Here is a 26,193-nt window from a genome sequence, read left to right on the forward strand (position 1 = left end):
TAGCCCTGTACAATATGCCTTTTAAGTCTTTTTCCATTGAATAGCTTCATAAACAGAATCAGTGAGTGGTGTAAACTGTCATTAACATAGCTGGAGTGAAACGATATTAGACGTAACTTTAGCCCTTAGTTGGTTATAATACCAATTTTGTTTGTAAGGCGAATATAAAATTAAAATTGTTGTTCTTTATTTATGATTAATTTTTTCTTTCACGCTGTTATATTACTGTTGTACATTTTCGTCTTAAAGTGTATTTCGTCGGTTTTTTAATTTTGTTTATAAACGGTTGAAAGCCACATTTTAGCATACGAATACAATTTAATTTATATTTAATGAATTTTAGTTAAAGGGACAGTTTGAGAGAATCATATGACTAGTAACATTAATGTATTTTTCCTACGCCAAAAGTGCTACCGAATACGCCATTCTGATCTACACGCCTGAAAAGCTAGAACTACAATTCTAGTTTGAATTGCAAAATCTACCTATTTGATTTGAATGATTGAAGTCCTTTAGAAAACAAAAGGGTAAAATATTTCATGTGTACTGTTGAAATCCGGTAGAATTTAGGGAAAAAATATATTTAACCTTGACTTGAAGTTCGTTTAACCTATATATACATATAAGATAAACTTTTCTGATCCGGACAATCAAGGTTTGGTAACCACGTATCTAACCTTCATCCTTTAGGTCTATGAGAACGACATAATAAACCTCATAGATTGATATTGGAATCAGCTCGAAATACAAATTACACGTTTTCCCGTCTTCATTTCGTTACTTAAAGTACTCGATTCGTAATCCGAGGGTTGCGGGTTCGAATCCTCGTCCCACCAAACATGCTCGCTCTTTCAGCCGTGAGGGTGTTATAATACGACACTCAGTCCCGCTATTCGTTGGTAAAAGAGTAGCCCAAGAGTTGGCGGTGGGCGGTGGTGACTAGCTGCCTTCTCTCTTGTCTTACACTGCTAAATTAGGGACGGCTAGCGCAAATAACCATCGACTAGCTTTGCGCGAAATTCAAAACAAACCAAACCAAACATTTCGTTATTGGATACACGTGGTAGATTATTCGATGTTCAGCAATTTTTTTTCTTTTATAGTTATTTTCTTTACTTTGCGTAGTTTTTAATTTAATTGTTCAGCTTTTGTGTTACAGAAAGACTCAGTAAAACTGTTAAACCCTAGGATATAATCTAAACCTCATTGGCGTCTTGAGACACATTTTCAGAAAAGTTATATGAGCAACATTTCTTTTGGGTCTATAAAATTCTTCACTGCAAGTCCCTTTAAGATATGCAAGTGACACAAAAAATTTAAAAAAAAAACCATCAATCATGAAATTGAACTCATCGGCGACTGCTGAAGTCCTGTCTGTTTTGCATAAATAATGAGAATTCACCTAAATTCTTTTATACATTCATTTCACTGAGTTTTATAATAGAGGAAAAGAAAATATTTCAAAACATGTAATATGTGGATATCAATGGTAGTGAATTACATATATACAGATCGATAATTTGAGGGTAAAATATTCTGTATTTGTAAATTTAAAATGAGAATACGTGTAAGTGTGTGTATGTGCGTGCGTATATATTCTATTATTAGGTTCATAATATATATACTACTGTGCGTAAATTTGCCGTACAACTTGCAAAACACGTGTTTCTAAATTTGTTTTATATCAAACTTTATTCAAACCTATGTGATTTCAAAGAAGAAATAACTATAAACCCAATAAATATATTAAAGCATTATTACTATTTTTTACAGAGGGAAGTGTTGACATTTGACCCTATTTTTAACTTCTGTATGATCTGCTGGTATTTAGTTATATTATTGAGTTCCTTATACATATAATTATACAAGTTGAATACACATTATATCTAAGAGTTGTTTTAATTTAAGCAGCTATGTGGGGGGAGATATTCACTCTGTTTTATTCTGTGGTATTCATGGAGTTAAATTTTGTTCGGTTAGCGTTTAATAACTTCACTCTAATTATTTTTACCAATTTTGAAGAGTCGACCAAAACTTGTTTTAAATGAGTGTTTTGTTCATACTCAACAATCAAGTGAAACAAAATTTAGTTATCCATCTATATGCATTTTCGAATGGAAGTTATGTACTTAAAAATATATATATTTAAATTGTCCCGTAATTCAAATAAAGTTAATAGTAATTTTGGCTTCATTCGTAAACATTTTGTGCATTAATTATGATAAATAAAAGCAATATAGCACGAACATTTAAACTTATTAACTAATCTAAAGGTACAGTAATTAATAATTTCATTAAAATTATAAAAACTTTATTCTAAACAAAATTATTTTGTAAATTAATCTTTTTGTGTACTATTCCTAAACTCCATAAAGATCTGATTAAATTTAGATTTCTAGTTCAATAAAATAATTATCTAAAACTGGCTATTTTAATAAATAAATTACTTAATATTTTATTTGATAAAATTAAAAATATTAGTGTTAATAGTAGGAAACATACGTGTTGGATAATAAGAAAAAATCAAGCCGGTTTAGAATATTTAGAAAACTGTGAACAAGTAAAGAATATTCAAACGTGATTTTGCCACTTGTACAGAACGACTCTATTGACAATCAGTGACGACGAGAAAACCCACTTGTACAGAAAAATATATATATGTAAAAACGGCTGGTTTGGGTTGAGAAAAACAATAAAACAACCGAAAACAACCAACAGAAAGAAGACAACTTCGACAATTTAATTGATATCCAACAGCCAAACTTCCCAGAAAAAAATATAAATTAATATTTTCCAGAAACACGTAAATTCAACATTTTAAAAGATTTTTTCAAAGAATTATCTCAGAAAACCATCAACATAATTTCACAAAACAGAAAGCTAAAAAACAATCTTACAAAATGAGATATTAATTCCATTAAAAACCTAAAACAAGACAAAAACATAAATATTCTAAAAGTAGATAAAGGAAACGCTATAGTCATAATAAACACGAATGAATACATCCTATCAGACACAAACATTTAAACCAATACACACAAATTCAACAAACACACACGAAACGCAACTGAACAAAATGCTACCAAAAATGAAAAAAACCAATACAGTGTCAAAAGCACTTTATTCCTACCTATGCAAGACCAAGTCACGCACACCACAAATATGCGGCATCCCAAAACCTCATAAACCAGATTGTCCATTACGACAAATAATGTCCACATATGAATCGTTTAATCACAATCTTGATAAATGCATAACATGGATATTCTCCAAATATGTAACATCAGCCAGCTCATTCTTCAAAGACTCTTTTAATTTAAGTCTAATATTAATCAACTTAATCATAAAGCCTTAATGGCCAGTTTCGATGTTATATCCCTCTTTAGAGAAGTCCCAACCGTTGAAGCCTGCAAGATAGCCTTAGAACTCTATATTCGAGACCCTAACCCATCAGTAGACATTCCCAGCAACCAATTAGCAACCCTCATAGAATTCACCACGATGAAGACAAACTTCATGTTCAACAACCACAACTATATACAAACAAATGGCCTAAGCATGGGCAACCCAGTATCACCAGTTCTAGCCAATATTTTTATGACACAAGTTGAAAGACAAGCAATTAACACAGCATTACATCCACCACTATTCTGTTACAGATATGTATACGACACGATTGTGGGATTCATACCTACAGAACACACATTTAATTTTTTCAATCAACCTACAGAACACACATTTAATTTTTTCAATCACATTAACGCTATACACCCCAACATCAACATCACATGTGAACAGGAAGAAAGCAATCAAATATCATTTCTTAACCTCAAAATTACAAGAGCTGACGCACAATTCAAAACAGACATGCACCGAAAAATCACCCATACTGGACTATACATTCCTTGGGACTCAGTTCTCCAACTGAAATATTATAGACTGTTAGGTAACGAAAACCGTGAAGCAGTGGTTTATATTTTGTATATTTATGGTTATATATCTAATATTCATGAATACTTATGTTCGTTCTTGCAGTATTTCTCCAGATTTGAGAAGTATTGTATATCGGTATGGGATAAGTCACAGCAATTCTGAAGAACTCTGGAACTACATGTGGAAACGGTACCTGGATGAACAGTCATCGCACGAGAAAATGCGGTTTCTTAACGCCTTATCGTGCACAAAGAACGAAAATATTCTTTTAAAGTAAGCTATATCCGATTAACTTTATCCACTTATGTATAATCACTTTTATTACCAAGCCAAATATAAATGTATAACCATTACAAAATAATCGTAAGCTTACTGTTGTTGCAGTTAAACGTGAATAACTGAACAGTCTTCATTTCTATATTGTAAGCTTTTAAACAAATTTAAGACGGTGTGTTAAACGTTTGGAAAAAGTAAATATTTAGTTTTTCAGTTCACACTGTCTAAAGAAATAATTACAAATTTAGGTCTTAAATAAAGTAAAAACAAATGTTCATACAGTTAGTAATCCTACCTTATTTGTAATAAGAATAAAGACTTTACAAATTACATGATCTAATATTGCGTCAGTAAAAATTAAGGCAGAGTAGACATTAGGTTTGAAAACTTACGGACCATAACTGCCTGATAAATAAATAAAAGACGACATTTCGCCTTCTACACTGAAGCCAATTTATTCAAAAGACAATCATATTTCGTTACATTTGTTATGTTCACCGTCTTTTGTACTTTTACAATTTCTAATGGAAATTTAATTTACAAAATGTTACTTATATGTTTTCTTTTTATATATTACTCCCATAACTATCGCACTAAAATAAATCTGTTTGCACTACCATAGGAACTGTTTTTTGACAAGCTTTGTATCTTGACAGCGTAGTAGCAACTATTGTCATTCTGAGAGAAATAATGTTTTAAGGTCTTGTTTTAATAATATTTACGCATCTCCGCCATTATAAAATATTGTGTGGCATAATATTTAAATATCTGGCAAGATTTCGAAACATTATGGATGTGGTAGCTGCACTCACCGAGATCTTCTTTACTTTACTGTTTTGCATTTTCTGTAAAAATGTATTGTGTTGATTCACCTGAGAGTTTAACCGCAATTAAGCCTTATGACTGTGTTTTCATAATTAGTTTTGATGCAGTGTACGATCTGTTGAAAATTAAGGTATGGGAAATTGTTTATTAACTGATTACGTACTAAATAATTTGATATATGTTCAGTGTTCTTTTGTGAAGGTTAGTAATTTTTTCTTTCAGATACCTGGAAATCTCCAAGAACGACAGTATAATTCGAACCCATGATTATTTTACTGTGTTAAACTTCATAGCAAACAATCCAGTTGGAAAAAATCTTTTGTGGGAATTTTATACAAATGAATGGGAATATCTCGTTAACAGGTCAGTTTAGTTCCAAGGAATAAGCACAGTTATTTCGTAAAATCTTATTTCAATATTCTTAAGAATCACTATTATAGTCCAGTCTGTATTCACTCATATAATGGAGGTAAGTACTAAACGTTTTAAAGTTATTTAACAATGGAAACCTAAAAACTATAAAAGTGTAAAATTCATTATTTAGCTTTGTATGCCCTCGTTGGTAGGACAATGAATTCGTAATCTGCGGATTGAGGGTTTGAATTCCGTCATCAGATATACTCACCCTATCAGCTGTTGAAGTGCTATAATAAACGGTAAATCCCACTTTTTGTTAGTAAAAGAGCAGCCCAATTATTAGCGGTGTCTAGTCGCTTTTAATGATATTTTATTACTTTAAAGTTAGAGAGTGCTGGTGCAAAAAATTTTAGAATAACTTTGTAGCTTTAAAATATGTGGCCTTGAATTAGGAACAGACCCACAAAGAGAGAGAGACATTTGCACTTATATAAATTTCGTTTTGTCCTAAATATTAGTCTAACTTAAAGCAACTAACTGAGTTGTCTAAAACTCTTCCTTTGTTCCAGCATAATTTTATTTATCAAAGCTTAATACCTTCTTGTTTGGGCCTCTTTTTTTAACCATTTACTTGAGACCGACTTCAAAGTATGAAACCTTGAGAAACAATTTTAAAAATAACTTGAAAAAATGTTTACAAAAGTTCTTAGTTGTTAATAATATTTATTTACTCATATTCTTAGCTTTGTTAAGATACACGAAGTTCAGTTTATTCACCCGATTTCTAAGTAATTCACTTACCTGCAGATATTTTACTAATTGTTCTGGATTGAAAATACAGAAATTTCTTTTCTGTTTTGTAAGCTTTAACTTTTCGTTACAATTATGCGAGCAGAGAATGATATAACGTATAGGTTAGTGATATATATTTTTGTTGTTGATTACAGGTTCACATTAAATAACCAGTGGTTAGGAAGATTGTTGAAGACCATGTCTAGACGTTTCGCTACTGAAGACAAGTTAAAACAAGTAGGTGTTTATTACTTCTTCAAACCATTTGTTTTTGCTGAAAAATTTAATTATACAGCTAGAGGGTACTAATAGAGACAACTCCCACCCCACAATGTTATATTTTTATAACCAGCATGAAATATACAAACTATTAAGTCCCATCCTCAAAAACGTAGTTTAAGTGCCAAGAATTTCAATCTCAATTTCTCTTCGAACTTTGATAGTTTTTCACGATCAAACATTTGTCTCCGAAAGTGTTTGGCCTACAATGCGATTTTTATCTTTCACCTAAACTTACCAAAAGTTAATTACCTGTCTCTTCCATCGTTTCAAATTTGATCAAAATCAGAGTTTGAGATACATTGTTCACACCCCCCCATCCACACACACACACACAAACACATAAATGAAGATCCAATCATCTCTTAGGAAGGCACAACCTCTTCAAACACAAGCTCACATCAATTTTTGGGTTCGCATAGATTATGCATTATTGATACGTTTTTTTTTGTTGCTGTTGTTCTTAAACAGATGGAAGAGTTTTTCCTCACGTACCCAGAAGCTGGCGCATCAAAACAAGCAAGAAAAGAAGCGTTGGAAAACGTTAATAGTAACGTGAAATGGGTGCACCATCATCTACCGAAAATTGTACAATGGCTACAAAAATACTACAAAGAGGAGACAAACACTGAAGAATTCAAAGTTACAGAAGCTGAAAAAGGCGTTTTTTAAAGTTTTATTTGAAACGTATCTGTAAATGTTGGAAGTGCAATCAGTTATTTTAGAAAGAAACTGAATTATCGTGTTGTTTTTAGTTTGATATGAAATTAGGTATTTTGTAAATACATTATTCAGACTTAATTGTACAAGTGCGTTTAATGTAAGAAAAGCAACCTAATCTGTTGTTCATTGAAGTTGTTTTTATACAACTTTATTGTAATATGAGTGATGTAATTTTTCTCTTACTTATGTATTTAAATGATGTTTCAAACAAAGGTGTTATGCTTATTTAATGCTGTGTTTATGTTCGAATCGTAAGTTAGATTGAACTCAATATTGCACATATTTATATTCTGTTAATAATGATTTTCCTTAAGTAATTTATTATAAATAACTTAAAGATAGGGCATACAGAGTATTAACGCATCATAAGATTTAAAAAACAAGTACTTGTGGAACCGAGCACTCGTAAAAAACACATTTATCTTAAAGCCTAAAATGAAACAAAAAACAGAGTTTGCTTCCCAAAACAACGGTTTAATAGCATGTAAACACTTGATACTTAAATAATAGTTATATTACGTGCAGCTCCCTACAATTACTTAAAGCATAGCGATATCATGGTATGAAGGTTTGACCACTTCACTGAAGCCATCTTTTTCTACGTGAACGATCTACGCACAGGCAGTTCTCCTCTCCCCCATAGCCACGTGTTTCAACAAGATAGTTTGCTAAGATCTTACACACATGATAAAATAATCCAGAAGTGCTCAACCTGCTCCAAATATACAGTGTAGAAAAGATAACCTTGTACATTATAGGTAATTTAAATTTCACATCAAATTATTGCTGCACATTTCTTACTTAGAAGGAAATTTCATCTTCACAAGTCTCAAATTAAAACAAGATGAACCTTAGTAACAAAAAAACATATGCAGTCGATGTTCCTACACTGTGTCCAAAATGTCTGAAACGTATGGTTGTACCAAGATAAATAGAAGTGGGTATAGCGCATACTTCCGTCAGGCAGCTCTCATAACAAAAATACGGAAACATGCCCGTAATTATTCATGGGTATATAACATTTTTAGCAGGACAACGAGGAATAACATTCTTCGTGTCTCCCAAGTTTCATTAAAATCCGTTCGTTTTTGACCGAGTTATAGAGCAAAAACAGTGTGAAAAATAGACCCCATGTTATCAAATAGGAAATTTGGATCTTTTGAGGCCCTATCCTCCAAAAACTGATTACTTCTGAGTTGGGTTATTGCCCAAATGTTTACACCAACTTTCGTCCAAATCTATTTTGCCGTTTTTCGAGAAATCTTGCTGACAAACACTTACAGGGACAAAACATAATCTCCGTCCAAAGGTGGCGGAGGTAAAAATATGAAATTAAACTATCAATGTTTCTATTAACCATACAAAATGAAGTCAGTACTGCTGTTACCTATTCTCTGAGATAACTGCTGTAATTCCATTCAGTTGTGTACATGATTTTTTGTGGGGATGGGGGAGTCAACGTCCAAATTATATACGGTCTGAAATATTTTGAAAATAATGGTCCAAATATTTACCTTTCTGTATTCCACAAAAATGTGACACAGTGGAAATAATTACTTTTGGCAAAATTGCTTAATCATTGCTATAAGCCTAAATGCGATTAATGACGAATAAACTAGTTGCAAGAAGTATGGAGTATTAAGTGTGTATATGAGAGTGAAGTTTTAAACTACAGCTTCATTCTATAGCAATAATACACAAGTTTAGATCTTTAATTAGCAGTTTTACACGAGAAAGTACAATGTTAGCTGACTTCTTGCTAACGCCTCCTTGTGGCACAGTGGTATGTCTGCAAGTTGATACCGATAGAAACCAGTTTTCGACATCCGTGTGGTGGGGGGGGGCAGAGCACAGTTAGCCTATTGTACTTAATTAGAAACAAACAAAATCTTCCTAATAACATGTGTGTGTGTGTGGAAGGGTCAACATATTTTGTTATCGTGAATTTTGAGAAATTCTGTATTTTATTTGTAGAAACATGCTTTTTTAAAATAATTATACATATTCATAAAATGAACATTTTAAATTCCAGTGTCTTACTTTAACATTCTTATTTCGAACAAGTTAAAATTGATTTCGTTGATTGGTTGGAGTTTAATGGCACAAATCTACGAGGGTATCTGCGTTAAACAACCAATAAAAAATTATTCAGGTTTTACTTCAGCTAACAGTAAGAAGTTACTTTTAGTGCATTTCGTTTAAATTACCATGAATGCTATAAGTGGTGGAATAAAAACAACTACAATGGGAACAACAAGATTCAAAAGATTGTTTTTTTTGTTAATAAACAGATGAAACGTATGTGGGAACAAATAGAGATAAATAAATTCCAGAAAAATGTTTTGAGAGGATTGACATGGCTTAAAAACTTGCAGAAGAGAGGCTATGGATAGAACGAGAAAAATTGGTTTGATTGAAAAAAGTTAAAAATCAGGTAGAAGATGAGAAATATCAAAGCACAGGAGGACAAAATGAAAGCCAAGACTATGTTAAAATATTTCAGAGATTACAGTAAATATGTAGAGAAAAATATCTAAAAATGTTTTCAAGAGTAAACAAACATTAAACATAGGAATAAAACATTTAAGACAGTAAAAAATTGAATTAATTTTAATTAATGAAATTTAGGAGATACGTCATAGGTGAGAAATTGGATAGTCAAAGAACAGAGAAGGAATTTTAAAACAATTTAAAAAATTATAAAAGCGGAAGTCAAGATAGTGAGTTGAATGAAATTTCTTCGAAATTAAGTAAAATAAATCAAAGAAATTATGATAAAAGTCTGACAAAATATAAAGGTTGATATTTACAAAATTCACCATTCGAGAAATGACATAGAGGTGAAAACTAGTGGTAAATAAGTATGACAGATAGTTAGAATGATAAGAGGCTTAACGAATGGTTTGAAGAAAACCAATAAACATTTCTGAATGGTTATGGAACTCAAGTTATTATTTTTAGCGCCATAATACAAAAATTACAAGAAGAGAGAATTAACTTTTCATATATTTAAATGGTATTTTTCTATAATGTGTAAACAAAACGTTATTAAAAAAATGTACAAGTTCTAGGAAGGATGTTAGATATGGTAGGTATAAAAAACTATAAATAATTGTTTTTTTAAAAAATAAATAGAAGATTTTTGGCGCTTAAGACAAGTAAACAATGAATTCAAAGAAATAGTAATGGTCAGACCGCTGTTTAAATGAATATGATAAGAGTTATAGAATATGATAGGAGATAAGGAATCTGAAGAGAGTAAATATCCTAAAATAAACAGTAGAATGATTGTCGAAGGAGAAGGGAGCACACAGAAAAAAAGTAGTAAAAATAAGGGTTAAGCAAAAAAAAAAGGAAAACGTTAGAAGAACGTATAACGTGATCGGGGCAGGCTTGAAAAGTATGTATTGCGAAGATTATAATAATATGAAAGGTAAGACAGAGAAATATAAAATAACAAAATGAAAAAAACATTGGGTGTTTGTTGGCATGAAACAGCGTGAATATTTGCGCTAAACAATCGGAAAAAAATCTTTAAAAAAACGTAAAATTCAATAAAATGTAAAAATGAATTGAGTTAAAACTAAACAATGTCCAAAATTATGATACAAGACTTAAATAGAATTAAGAAAACCAGTGGCTCGTTTTTTTTTAATACAATAAAATTAAACAATATCATCACCAATGGCACCGTCTAATGTCAGTGCTAAGAAAACGTGCCTTCGCTCAGATTCGTAACGACTGCATGACAGTAAAATGTGGACTTCAGTGTCACAAAGGTCACACATTGATGGATCAGTTTCAGATAAAAGGAAAAAAAGTCAAAGACTAGGAACAATGAATAGACTAACCAGGACAACTTCCTTCTTCCAATTCTTATGGAAACAGGATGGCCAAAGAACTACAGAAGGTTTGATGTGGAAAAGCTTGTTACGATGTTGCTCATTTCAAATCGACTGCCAACTGGCGCGAAATAATGTCTTGAATACAGAACCTTAGACCACATTTGAAACAGGCACAACTGCGACAGCACCAGAGCAGACAGACAAGAGAGATAACGTAAATTGTACAATCAGTGTACCGCATAGTTTCTACAGGATCCAGGGCTGTGAACACAGAAACTGTAGATGGGATCCTCTAAACAATTACCGAGTCACAAACAATGGAGTTACCTGATTTCAAGCCATTTGTATAAATTAAAATAAAAGGATGTTCAGTGCGATAAAGATTCGAACCTGCGACCCTCAGATGACGAGTCGAACGCATTTGCCCACCTGACCATGCCGGGCTCTGAGTAAACAAACTTCAAGGTACAAACAGTGTTATCTATTAGTCGGGACCCAATGTACAGCCATATACATACATGGGAACTCTTCAGATTTGACCTGATGTCTTTGACACTACTTTCACCTTACCTAAATCTTGGTGTCTTATTTTAAGTTGTACCAGATCAACGAGCGAGGTGTACACGCATATTTTTAAGTCCAACAAATTTGTCATGAACAACAGTAAGAATAAAATACTTCATGATCAGTGTTCATTATGTTAGGAGAACACACAGTTTCAAAAATAATAATAATAAATAAATAAATGAAAACACAAGGACACGACACTCTAAAACCCAGTAATTTTGAAAAGCGGACACTTTCGTTTAGCAACAAACTGGGAATGACTACGTGAAGCAATACATGAGATAAAGTGACGTTAAAGTGGGTAAAGGCGTTCGACTCGTAATTTGAGGGTCGTGGGTTCGAATCCCCGTCGCACCAAACATGCTCGCCCTTTTAGTCGTGGGGGACTTATAATATGACGGTTAATCACACTATTTCTTGGTAAAAGAGTAGCCGAAGAGTTGACGGTGAGTACTGATGACTAGCTGCCTTCCCTCTAGTCTTACACTGCTAACTTAGGAACGGCTAGCGCAGATAACCCTTACGAAATAAAAAAACCAACAAAACTAATCTAACTTTGTCCCTCTAAAACTTTTTTTTTTTTAAATACAGAAATCAAAATGTCCATTACTGTTTATTTTATCCTATCACACTATACTTCAACCATCAAGATGGGTAGTTATAGTTCCAGATTCCCTCGAAATGAGTACACATGTGTCAGGTAGTTGAAGGATGAAGCACCTTCTTTTACAACGATGATTTTCCTTTTGTCGTTAATCTGTTAGATTTGTTCAAAATATATTTTATGCCATACTATTAGCTGAATCTATCTCTCTGGATATTCAGCATACAGACTAAATATGTAAAGTCTGCATCTATCTCTGTTTATACAGAACACGGCGCCAAGTGGTCTTGAGAACCTACGAGTTAATCTCAAAGAGGGAGCTTAAGACTGATTTGAGCCAGGATTGATAGACTATGGTCAAACAACTGTGTTCTACTAGATGGTTATTCAAGTCGCTATTCTATTGGTTTGTAAGAATTCCACATTCTGCTAACGACCTCTACTCTATTTCTAATCAATTTGAAATAACCAGTTGATCAGCGTCTATTTTCCGAATGGAATGTACATAAATTGATTTCTCCCAAAGTATTTGGAAATCCTTTTACTTTGTTGGTTGTTCCTCCGTGTGTTTTTAACATCTTCCAGAAGAGACAGTCGAGGATATATATTTGAGGTTTGGGTTAGAAAAAAATCAGTGTCCACGAATTCTATTCTACGAACCGAGGCTTTTCATTTCGAGATGATTTGAAGCATTACACGAAACTAGAAGCGTTTCGAACCTAAAACAGCAAGAAAAGGACACAACAGTCCAATATGAACACACTAAGTACACCCTAATAGGAAAGAAAATTCCATTTCTCTAAACGTGAAGCGCATATGTGTGACGTAAATGTTCAATATTCTTAAAGAATATTCCATATTTTATGTGATGACGAGAAATCCACTTGAAGTGAAAATGTATCTCAAGACAGCTGGTGTGGGTATTAAAACTTTTATTGAAATAAAGTAGAAAACTACGTTTCGACCTTCTAAGGTTATCTTCAGGATACCAGGTTAATCAGCAGCCTTCAGATACATTGCATGCTTTAAACGTACTTGTTTCTTCTTCGCTATTGTGAAAACTTAGCCTGCTGTGATTGGTCGACTTTCATTTCTCTGTTGGCTTTTCATCCGAATGATACAAACATTTAGTATATGCTGAATGATCAATCATTTACATCTAAGATCCATAAAGTTGTGTAGTATTGAACTTATAAAGTCAGAATTGTTTATAACAGTAATTTTCCCTTTTCATGTCTATCATGTTGTAATAATATTGTGTTCTTTACTTTTAAATAAGTATCAGCATTCTGAAGCTTAAAAATACACTTAAAATACCATTTTCAATTATTTTATTACCAAGTACCTAATTTATGAAGTTTATCTTCGTTTCAAGATAATATTAATATTTAAATTTAATTTAAGGAAAATATAAATACTGTTATTATTCATGTTATGGATTGTTTGACCTTTATGATGTTTAACCTTAATTACCTTTGTTCGTTTTCTATGAACGTGATATAATTACGGTGCGAAGCAGGCTTTACAACCGCGATTTAATAAAGTATTGCTGAGAATATGTTCTTGCTAAAGGACAGAATGATCGAAACAGTCAGTCTCTGAAATATCAAGTTTACCTTTTAAAAACAAAAACAACTTAGCTTTATGAATGTAATTATGAAAGTAATAACTGGTAATAGTATGATTACTTTACTGAAAGAAAAAAATTTCAAATTTATAGTTCGAGATCTGAGAAGTCTTAAGCTTTTCAAATGAGTGTATGTGTTTTCTTATAACAAATCCGCATCGGGCTATCTACTGAATCCACCGAGAGAAATAGAACCCCTGATTTTATCGTTGTAAATCCATAGACTTACCGCTGGATCAGTGGGGGACTTTCCAAATGAAACCCACAGATAGAACATCTAAAAAGAACTCAGTCATCTGTAATATTTAAAGAAATGTTAAAAACCGGGTGACAGTGTTAACCCTAAACACGACAACGAGACCCATTTGGACATCTTCATCTTCTTTGAAAAAACAACAAAATTTTCTTAAAAAGGTATGCATTAAATTGATTGTATTTATGGCTGTTTTGTTAAAAGTAACTCGCAAGTATTATTTATACGATGGTAGATGAAGAAAACCACAATTAATGTAGTAATAAATATTTACCGTCGAGATTCTCTATGTATTTTATATGAAGGTTTACAGTCGGTAGTTTTCACTTCTTTATAATACATACAATAACAGGCAAAAATAACATATTCAAAATGAATTATATATTATTGGAACAACTATTAGTGAACGGCGCGCGCATACACACGAGCACCCAAAGTCATTAATTTGAAGAATAATATGGCTCGGCTGGTGTCAACTGAAGTTCAAAACTGGAGATGGTTAGAGTACAGTTTGTTTTTTTCATATTACTTGTCCTTAATAGGTGTACAGTTTTCGTTTTGTCTAAATGAGTTACTTTAACGGCATCACGTTATCTGTACACATTGAAACCCTACGTTTGCAAAACTCCAGTTAATTTATAACAAACATATGTATTTCTTAATATATACTACTTTAAATCTTTTTTAATTTACAAACAACAATCTAAAAAAATTAATGGTACTTGGAGTTCCAGCTTCAGTTTTCATTACTTCAAATTGCTCATAGTTTTCTGGGTGAATAATTTCTGATCATTCACAAGTCTAGCTTGCCAGTTGGAATATTTACTCAAACTGATTAAAATTAATTCTAATACCTCAGTTATTATTAAAACAAAACGGTATTATAATGCTTTGAAAGTGAGCCCACTTACCCTAAAGAAGTGTTTTCCTCAACTGTATTTATTTTCTTTGTTTACCAACATTTCCGGTGAATATAGCTTACAGAATATGTTAGAAGGTAGGCTTTATAAAGAGTAGTCTGCGCATGTTATGAATAGCAATTTTACAATCATTTAGTTTCACCATATCCATCTGGTCATAGTAGATATAATGCGTGTGTGTTAGAAATGTGAAGACAAACGTTTCACTAACTATTGTTAAGTGGTTAAGGTCTGCCATCTGAAAAGCCAGACGTTTGTAAAAACAATTTTACCACATTCACCAATGTTGTGTTAGAAAGAGCTAAAAAAAAAAAGAGAATAAAATTTAGTGGAATATTGTTATAATTTTATAACCATTACTTGAGATACTTTTCCAACTAACATACAAATAATTTTCTTAACGATCTAAACATTACTTGTTATGTTTTATAATTTATCTCAGAAGAGTCTCCTATTTATTATGTTACGTACCTTTCGTATTCCGATTTCAACTAACAGGAACTTTTAATTTTAATTTAGAAGTTAATTAGATGTAGGTATATATGAAACTTACGATATTTGCCAACTAGATTGATACAATTTTCTTTCTTAAAAAAATATATTGAAATAACCAATTATAGACCAGATAAAAGACAGGTATTGTTTGTTAGTTTGTAAAACTTTTGTACGTAAATTATTATCTGTAACTGAGTATTTCGTCGATGGTTCACGAGGCACAAATTACTTTTATTTGATACACAGATATACCTTTCACTTGACAGTTATGCTAGCTAGCTCTATCTTTCACACGCAAGTTTTTCCCGACGAAAATATCTAATGTCCTAGTAGGCATACTAACGCCCAAAGTTAATTCACTGAATATTGTGATGTTCTATATATGTAAACGTTCTTGATCAAATATTTGTAGTTTTCCAATTAATACGCGTTCGTTACAATTACAACTTCCGACGCTCATAGTATATTAACTGCAGGAGACCAAGAATATTATATATTTGTCTTTCGGCACGTGTCGACATTCTCGAAGTTCAATCGGCAACAATATTCGGAGACGCGCTAGTGCTTTCGTAAAACATGTATTGTTGGTTCTTACACTCGATAATCTTATGCAAATTTAGAGTACATACGGGACTTGCACAGTAACACTTAACAATATATCACACATTTTTAAATATATATTACTCTGAAACAAACACAGATATTAAAATAGTTTTAAATCTGTTACATAGGAAATATCCATTTGTTATACGAAATAGATTACCCCAATTTTTATTCTGCGTTTTTTTTTTTTTGGGGGGGGAGAGGAGGTTAGGGAGTAGCATTTATTTTGTTGACAAATTAAATAAAGACAGTCTGTATACGAAATGTAAGGTTTTGCTGGTATACATGATAGTGTGAGAAAAATAGTTTGTCTTTTTTTTATTGGTGAAATCTGTACAATTCTTTGATAAACATCTCACTTGTATCAACAAAGTGAAGTTTTTGACAGACAGTTTCATTTTATAAAAGCGTTTCAACGTTAATTGGTTTATAAAGTTAGGGTTTGTATTAATCGAGTCGCGTAAGTTGTATGTTCTAGGTGATGAGTAAAAGCAGTCATTTTAGAATTAAATCCATTTGTACTTGAAATGTGAAATTACATCGAAAAAACAGTATATATATAATATTTTTATATACTAGATCGCACTTTAGCTTTAATAGAGCAGAGGTTTTGATTGGGTTGGTACGAAAAGTTATTAAATCTAAATTATTTGTCTCATCATAAGAACGTTTTGTCTCATGAGAAAGTGTAATACTAAATTTCTATCTGCCTCAATGTTTCTGATTCTTGTATTAAAGAGAATATTGAGAAGTTAAAATTTGGAATAAAAACAGAAGTGGAAATAGATTTAAAGCACTATTTTCACTTCAAGATAACAAAAAGAAATCCCCCCAAAAACAATAAAAAACTAACAATTTAGATTGAAGTATACATGTTTGACCTTCCATATAATAAACAATACAGCATTCCTAGAAATTCATAATTTCTAGCTTCTAATTTTTAGATTAGAAATAATTTCACTAACACACACACAAAGAGTTGCGGAATGATTAAATAACTAGCCCCAAGGATGTCAACTGTATAACAAAAACAGGTTCCATACTCGCAATGGGCAATATGAAGATGATTGATTTTTCATATTCTGATAAGTTAAGGAGAACAAATTATATGTCCAACTTTGAAAAACTGCTGTGAACAAAAGATGGATTCACCATTATGTAGGCTAATGCTTCCCAACAAACTCAAATTGAAATACTGCAAAAAAGTATGGCTAAATTACGTAATCTTACGAGACATGATTGTATTATTTACTATATTATATGTTTATCTCTTCTCATAAGCTCGTTGAATAAAACAAAGCTGCTTTCATCTTTCCAGTAAACAAACTCGTATGTGCTTGTCATAAAGAAAAAAAAATATTTGCACTTGACTGTATATTGCAGATGAAGTGTTTGGTAACAGAATTTGTACCAAATAGAATTTTATTACATACCAACCACTCTGAAGGAAAAGCATTCACCCGACAGCTGAAACTTAGGTTTATGTTTGAATGATAAGTTTTATATGAAAAGCTTCACTTTCTTTACGGAAATAGATGTTTTCCTTGCGGTTTGTCGATAAAGACGTATTTCTGTAACAATATTTGATAAAATTTACTTATCTTATTAAAAAAATTATTCAGCCTTTATCATACTATGATGATCACTTCGATCCGTACATACCGGGAAATTTATATAATCGAGTTTAGGTTTTCGTGTTAAATATGTAGAAAAGAATAAAAATTAATTTCTTCACTTAACTGATGAACGGTAAGTATATCAACTCACACATAGTTTCAAATATAATTAATGTAAAAATATTAACTGTCTGTTAGAAAGAGCTATCTGCGATATGTTTGTTTGTTTTTTGAATTTCGCGAAAAGCTACAGGAGTGTTATCTGCGCTAGCAGTTCCTAATATAGCAGTGTAAGACCAGAGGGAAGGCAGCTAGTCATCACCACCCACCGTCAACTCTTGGGCTACTCTATTACCAACGAATAGTGGGATTGATCGTTACATTATAACGCCCCCAAGGCTGAAAGAACGAGCATGTTTGGTGTGACGGGGATTCGAAACCGCTACCTTCAGGTCTGCGATATGACCAAGAGAAACATGTCTCGATTTTTTAGTTCAGAACCTAGATTTGCCGCCTAGCCATCGGCAAGGCCTACTAATATTATATGAAATGAATTGTAACGTCTTTAGTAAAGACAAATATACTGTGCATGCTTTTATTTGTCAGATTCGTTCTCTTGTATAGGTTTATGCCTTTTGGATTAAGGTTTAGGGAAACGTATATTTATATAAAAATGTGAATAATGTGACAAATAATTGGTTTCAATAAAATAGGTATTAGCAGAATAATTCTTTAATACGTTGAAATATAATTACGAGATTTGCATATGCATTTATTTTAACTCTAAACTGAAGCAAATAATTACATTTAAACTATCCTTCATTGCATAAAACCGTTGGAGTAGAGTTATTTTTAACTATGTTAAAAAACTATTATAATAATGCACACTTTGTTTTTCGTTTTTTTTGTCCTGAAAGTGCGAGCACACCTCGCTATCTAAATGTGCATGTGCACCCACTTCCTTTCACAAGTATAAACAAAAGGCGATTATAAATAGAAACCTTTGTACAACATATTAAAAGATAATTTTAAAAAGGTCTAACGTTGGGCCGTAGAATCACTGAAATGTATTCATTGATAGTGTTAAATTCGGTAAAGTTTAGCTCCAACTAAACTAAGAAAATAATTTATTCCTTTATACAATATAATCGATACTTAGTGCAAGTGTAAGTAATGTTAGATTTAAGACAAGTGGACTTATAGAGTCAGAGTTTGCTATTATAATCCAGTTTCTAGAAAACCTGTAAGCAAAGAAATACTATCGCAGTAAAGTTAGTGATTTGGCTCAAATGTTTTGAATCTCTGCTAGCACAGTAATGAAATATACTTTTCAATCTACTTAAGGCCCGGCATGGCCAGATAGTTAAGGCACTCGACTCGTAATCCGAGAGTCGCGGGTTCGAATCCCCGTCACACTAAACATGCTCGCCCTTTCAGTCGTGGGGTTGTTATAAGTGACGGTTAATCCCACTATAAGAATAGCACAAGAGTTGGCGATGGGTGGTGATGGCTAACCGCTTCCCCTTTAATCTTGCACTGCTGAATTAGGGACGGCTAGCGCAGATAGCCCTCGTGTAGCTTTGCGCGAAATTCAAAACAAACCAAACCAAATTTACATATACATCTGGTAAGAAGTAAAATTTATTATTATTATTGCAGATTCAAACAATGACCGAAATTTAGTAATAACATGAGTAAAATTTCAAATATATTATTACTCTCACTAGGATGCACTTCATCAGTCGAGTTGATGTTTTAAAATAATTGGAGCGTAAAAAAGTCATGAATAAATTGGAAAGGTGCTTTAATTTTCCATATTGGTATTATGAAGACAATTAAGAGCAGTGCAGTGTGCAACTTTTTTTTTTTATTAACTTGTTTCTTTCTTTCTTCCATAACAGTTTTCTATTTCTGTAGTCACATGAATTATATCTGTACATATTAAACGTATGCCATGTAACGGATTCACTAAAATGCATTGATTTTAATACTCGTGTTTGTTTCAGTTATATATATATATAACTATATATATTGTGCATTGCGAAGGACTCTCCTATTCTTTAAAGAATCAACACTGTTATATAATAGTTTGTCATAACCATAATTAAACCGAAAAAATTAATTAAAGAAAAAACGTTTTACTAATTGAAAGGATCCCAGGGTACAAACTTTAATATAGGATATAAAATGTACCCTAGGTGTTGTAGGTGACTGAATAAGTAGGATTCACATTGCGGAGGGGATACACCGTCTATTAGTTTTTTATCTCCATTCGCTAGTCTCACATAAAGAAATAATAAATATAGAAATTACGAGAGCGAGATGTGGGTGCTCAAGCCCACAACGTCCTGCATATACATCACCTTTCACTGCCTGCAGAGAGTTGTAGGAAGGTGACTGCTCTCTAAAATAAAGAAGAAACAAAAATAAGAATAAGAAAAATAAGTTACTAACATTTGAAGTTAGCGTTCCAGCCCCATTATGATATAAAGGTGCTAATTGGTAGTCCAGTAAATGAATTATACTTGTACGAAATTGTATAAATTAATTAGTATAATTTCGGATTTATTAGGCACAATATCAGAATAAAAAATAAAGAGAACAATAAGTATATATAGCAGTGATTTAACAAGATGTCAAATACAAAATAAAGGTACAAAAAGTATACAAACAATGGAATTAACATTAGAATATGGAAAAAAAATACAAAAATCTGAGAGGTATACAAACAATATAAGAATGTATATATCATTGTAAATACAAAATTAAAATGAACATTTATAAACACACACACACGTAATAATATTTATTATAAACATACACATACGAGAATATAGAAATTCAAGATTTAAAACCAAAAATAGATACAAATATATACAGAAATGTTATTTACAAAATTGGAATTACAGTAACAAAAATATAAATATAGCTACAAAAATGAAAATACAATCACAATTTTAAAAATTAACTGAGCGCTTTCACTACCAAGTGTATGTATATATGCATTACGTCTAGTGGCCGGAAACAGGAATCGGCATGTGATATGATATGATATGGTCTTGGCCAAAATTTAAGGGGCATGAAAAAGGAGAGCCACCTTCTTCCATTCAACTTTGGGCTGAGGACCAACGTGTGTAGGGCAAAATCTACCCAAGCATGACACAATGGACATGGCTCGATAGTTCTGATGTTTAATAGGAACAAATGTTCTCTCACCAGTAAGATGTTATGAACTACGCACCAGTTAAAAGCTTGAAGGTAACTATCAACATGGTGCATGACTATCCGGCCCCAAATAATGTCCCATGGAAGAGCAGGGTGATGTTGCTCTATCCTGCGACTACATTATGGGGCAAGCTGACTGTAGAGAGAATCGGAGTCCGTCGTAAAGTCACGTGACTTGGTGTGACATTGTCAAATCGCCGCAACAGTGTCAGTATACAAATCGGAAGGATCAAAACACGTTGGTTTACTCAGGCTCGGCGAAACACCGAAATGCCAGAGTTCTGTGGCAATCAAGAAACGAGCAAGTTGGGGACAGGAAGCTCAAAGACACTTGGTTCGGACACATGAGATGCCCAGTCCTCCCTTGTGGGATGGCTCAGTTAAAAACAACGAGATACTGCCTTAGTCTTACCACTCCGCAGGAAGGTGTAGACATGCTGCTCGACAGCTCGTGCACTTTAATTATTTAAAGGAAGAATTGCCCCAAGATACCATATCAAGGGCTTAGTCCGAGGATGTTAGGTTTGCTAAAAAGAGGTTCACGTCATGCGCATGGCTAACATGTTTAAGTGATACCCCTCCTAGCAACTAAAGGCCATGCACCGAAACCGAGTGGTACAGATAAGAAAGCAGGCACTATCACCAACATATAGAGAGAAGGCGATAATGAAAATCCTTGACGAACACCCTGACAGATGTTAAAGGGAGCCGTCAAGTATTCATTTACTAAGATCCTGCTCAGGAAAGACGTGCAGAAGGTTTGTTTATATTGCAGAAAACTGGAGGAAAACCATATCTCTCAAGAACGTACCACAAACATTTGGGTGGACCTGATCAAAGGCCTTACTCTGATTGAGTGACACAAAACCTGCAAGGATGTTCCTGTCTGTGATGTAATGAAACAGGTCCCATAGAAGCAACACATTTTGTTTGATACTTCTACTCTGCACACCAAATATCCGAGTGTCATGGACAAGAGAGGAGGACATAGCAACACTCAAACATTGGACACATTGGACTTTAGTTACAGTCTCTGCATCCACATTTAGGAGGGATATTGGCCACCACAAGTTAAGATCTTCAGACCGTGTGGGATCCTTGAAGATTAGAGTGAGTAACCCATCCAGCGTATCTGGAGGCATGTACTCACGAGCCATACAGTCGTTAAAAAGTCTAATGAAGACGTTTCTGATAACATGCTACACGTGGTGGTAAAATTCCACTGGTAAGTCATTTGGTCCAGGACACATACCAAGTGGCATGAACCGAATAGCCGCCTAACATTTACATAGAGTAATGGATTGTCAACGTGTGAAGGTACGAGGGTTGACAGGAACTGTGTAATGTCTCGCCAAATTTCCTCGTTCACGGGCGGAGCTATAATAGAGCACATGTTGAGGATGTTAAGAGTGTCTTAAGACACCCGACTGTCTTCCCTCATCAGACTGGATGTATGCTTGTTTTTAGACATTTCCCGGTCCTTACACAGTTGAACCCTAGTAGCACTTCTGGGATCTGTTGACTCTATCAGACTGGAAATGCTCGCTGCTTGAAATAATTTAGCATTTTCCAAGTCTATGTCCTTTTTAAGCCTATCAATGCCCGTAAGTATCCACTGGTCTACTGGTCTGCTTCTAAGGGCGAGCATGTGACGGGGATTTGAATCCACGACCCCGAATTACGAGTCGAATGCCTTAACCACCTGGCCATGCTGGACCAAAAGGGAGTTTGTAAGACAAAAATCGAATGGTCAATCATTTAATATTCTGGGCAGCCGGCTCAATTTTAAATGTAAAGTCACCTTTAATCAGAAGTTTTGGGGCGAGTGTGGACGATGACAGTGTCGCTACATATCGCCCCTTGCCAAAATGTCGCAGACAGTTGAGGACGTTCCCACCCAGATGATCACCGATAACGTCAAATTTCGCTGCTAGGTTTGAGCCTGCGGGGACAACGAACCGGATCGACCGTGGTGGGGCGAAATATGGTCGGATGACTGTAGCCATGCCGACCACCCCTTAAGTTAAATGGTTTAATAAAATATAACGGAAAACTGAAAGTTCGATATTTTATACTTTACAGTGCACACGACACAGAAAAGGAACGAAGCAAAAAAAAACAAAAAAAACAATAATCTGTTAATTGAAACAAAAAATACTCCAACAATCACTTATTAATATCACTAACCCAGAGGGAAAAAAAATCGTGCCAACTTCTGGTATAGCACCTAACCACCAAATAGTCAAGTCTCCTGTAACTATCATGCTTTAAACAAGCCTTTACATGCTGCAAGGTGTATATTCACATAGAGTAGCAGTATCAAGATGTTAAATGACCTTATTCATGACTTAAAAGTTTCCCACTGGTAGAGCGGTAAATATATTTATTTAGAACGCTAAAATCGGTGGTTCAATTTCCCTAGGTGGGCTCAGCAGATAGCCTGATGTGACTTTAATATAAGAAAAACACACATATAAGTGAAGATAGTTGTTAGAAATGTTTAGTAAAATTTCTTTATATTTATTTAGTACTTTCTTATAATTGTTACAGAATAGTTTTAATATATTTATTTAAAGTTTCTTTATTAAATCCATTAACTTTTAATTTTTGTATCAGTATCTCAACATGACTGATAAAATATTGTAACTATTACAAATTTTACAATATCTGAATAACTGTGAAGTTGTAATACTTATAACAGAAGGGTATGGTACATTACTATTGAAAGAGGGTAAACCATAAATTGGAAAGACAAAGTATTTTATTTTATCAAAATTATTTACACTGATATATCGTTATCAATTATTTTAATTACTAAATCTAAATAATGCTCTTCTGTATTAGATATTGAAGTATTTTCAGTTTTTAATTATGCTGAATAGATAGTGTTAATAAAATTATTTATACCAGTATTGTTGGGCCGTCTGAACTTTCGCGAACCTCACCTAAAAATTTTTATAAATCGACGCGCCAGGAGACAGTATAATATTGTTGGGTTGTTACAAACAATATACTATAAATTTCGGAAGTTATAACTGTGATAAACGCTTATTAATTGGAAAATTACAAATATTAAACCAGGAATTATTTTAGATTTCAAACATTAGAAACCATTTAGCTTTAGTGAATTGAATTTCGAAATTAGCGTTTCTTCGAGGACATCAGACTTTGTCGTCTGTGAAAAACGCGTGTGTTTAGTGAAGCAGCTGGGTTGCTCGCCGTCAAGAGAAGTTTACCTTGTATCAACAGAGAATTAAATCGCTCACTGTGAGTCGTCAATGATAGATTCGGTTCTAGATAAGATAGAAGACTATGTATTGTTTGTAAGACTTTTGTATACAAGTTATTATCTGTGATAACCGTTATTATAGCTTGCATTGTTGTTTATATATTAAACAAAACGTGTTAAGAACGAAAACTTTGTACATCAATCTTGTTAGCAAATACAATAAATCTCGTGCATACTGACTTTTAATTAATTCTTAAATTTGAATTGCAAGTAAATTCAGTTTCAGGCTATTTAAAATCGGAAACTCATTCGTGATTAAGTATAATACATAACAGCCCCTATTTTGTAGATCAGAGATTTTCAAACCGTAGTACTCGTACCACTGATGATACATGGAACTAATGTTAGTGATACACGTACAAACATAAAAATAACAATAAAATTTTAACGTTTGTAAATAATCTTAACACAAGCTTTCAACTACATAAACATACTACTCTCCTCAATTACAGACTCGTTCTCTATCCGCATAGACTGGCCAGTATTTTCTTCCCTGGTAATTAAAAAAAATGGTCCACATATTCTTCAATTGTAACAGAAACAAAAACAATCGTAAACTTCGCAATCTTAAGCAAGTGTTAAAAATGTGAAGTTTTGTTACTGTGTATTTCTTTCTTTTTTTTTAATTAGGCCTGCGTTTGTAAATTTACAAAATTACACAAAAGTAGTACTCGATCCGCTTTACCAACATTGGTTTAGATGCCTATATTTTAATTACAGGTTTTATTATCCGTTTACCAACAGATCATTGAAGTAAAATTAGCGTCATGAAAGAGACTAGAACAGGAGGCTTTAGGTAAAGTTAGCGAAGAAAAAAAAAGAAAATAGCGCATTACTATTTAATATTCCAGTGATGTCTCTCAATTTTATTTTAACTAGTCTTATTTACACTCTATCAATATTTACTTTCCGTCGCTACATGTTGGCACAATCGCAGCGTTTTCGAATCTGCTTCGTGCAGAATGCGGGTACTTTTTTAAAACTTGTGAATAGTGCAAACGAAACCGCAGTATATTCTTCAGTACAATATATTAGAATAAAAACAACTTTACAACCTTGGATATGAAATAAGTGTGTATTTCAATTTATAAATTACTAATATCACAAATATTTAGTATGAAATTACTTCTTCAAGACTAATTATGCTCTTTTTCTTTCGACATTCCAAACAAACATATTCTGTTTCAATAATATTAGATAACTATGATCAACGAATTTCAGCTGTACAAATATTGTTAGTCAAATTAATAACAAAATGCGTTACACTGTTCTCATTGTTAGTTCAATTGTTTGTTTGTTTTTCAATGTGTCATTTAATGTTTTAAACAGGTAAAATCCAAATTGAGAACTTTTAAATTTTATTTTACCTGTTTTACAAGTTGCCATATTGTATTTCATATCCTGAGCTTCGTTTCCTGATCTGTTGCTGTCTCCAAAGGATACTCGAGGAGGAAGGTGCTGGAATTCGATCCTAACTCTTTGTTTTAAAGGTTGGTACACTATAAACTCGTAAATTAAGACACAATTAGACGATCACCCTATACAAAGAAGTCTAAAATAGTTTCGAATTTCAAAGCCTCAACTCATAACCAGTTTGAACTATATAAAACTTATCAAAATTTCATGGATAACTAAATGCATGTAAAAATTAAGTTATAACATTTGTCAAAGAAGCACAAGAAGGTCAAATGATTTTTTTTTCTGTAGTAATAGCAGCAAAAAGCGTGAAAGATACTTTGCGTATAATCCGAAAAAACTCAAATAAGTAATGAAATAGCTGCGTCAGACTACTAGCCACGTAAGGATTAGATTCTTTAACCAACAATACTACAACACACTCTTTTACTGTCACTTATGGGTATGATAGTAACTCCTCCCCCAAATAAATTAAAACTAATATCGTAGTATAAATTTATTGGCTGTTACAAAATACCCTCAATTTATATTAGATACGTAACCTATAC

General features: G+C 32.9%; 1 protein-coding gene across 5 annotated transcripts in view; it reads left to right on the forward strand.

Annotated features, from left to right (window-relative positions):
• LOC143229476 (uncharacterized) overlaps window positions 1-26,193 on the forward strand; it is a 449,330-nt gene that overhangs the window by 110,234 nt on the left and 312,903 nt on the right. For 4 of the 5 annotated variants that reach the window (XR_013015900.1, XM_076461843.1, XM_076461846.1 and 1 more), the window contains 4 exons: window positions 4,036-4,206; window positions 5,257-5,397; window positions 6,339-6,420; window positions 6,934-7,397. Coding sequence is in view for 4 of the 5 variants with exons in the window: in XM_076461843.1 (XP_076317958.1) it covers window positions 4,036-4,206; window positions 5,257-5,397; window positions 6,339-6,420; window positions 6,934-7,134 (595 nt within the window). In the remaining variant the exon portion in view is untranslated. Of the gene's footprint in view, window positions 1-4,035; window positions 4,207-5,256; window positions 5,398-6,338; window positions 6,421-6,933; window positions 7,398-26,193 lie in introns of those variants that run through there. The other variant, XM_076461844.1, reaches the window with a different exon arrangement.

The sequence above is a fragment of the Tachypleus tridentatus genome, chromosome 10, assembly GCF_004210375.1.
Source record: "Tachypleus tridentatus isolate NWPU-2018 chromosome 10, ASM421037v1, whole genome shotgun sequence".
Taxonomy (NCBI): domain Eukaryota; kingdom Metazoa; phylum Arthropoda; class Merostomata; order Xiphosura; family Limulidae; genus Tachypleus; species Tachypleus tridentatus.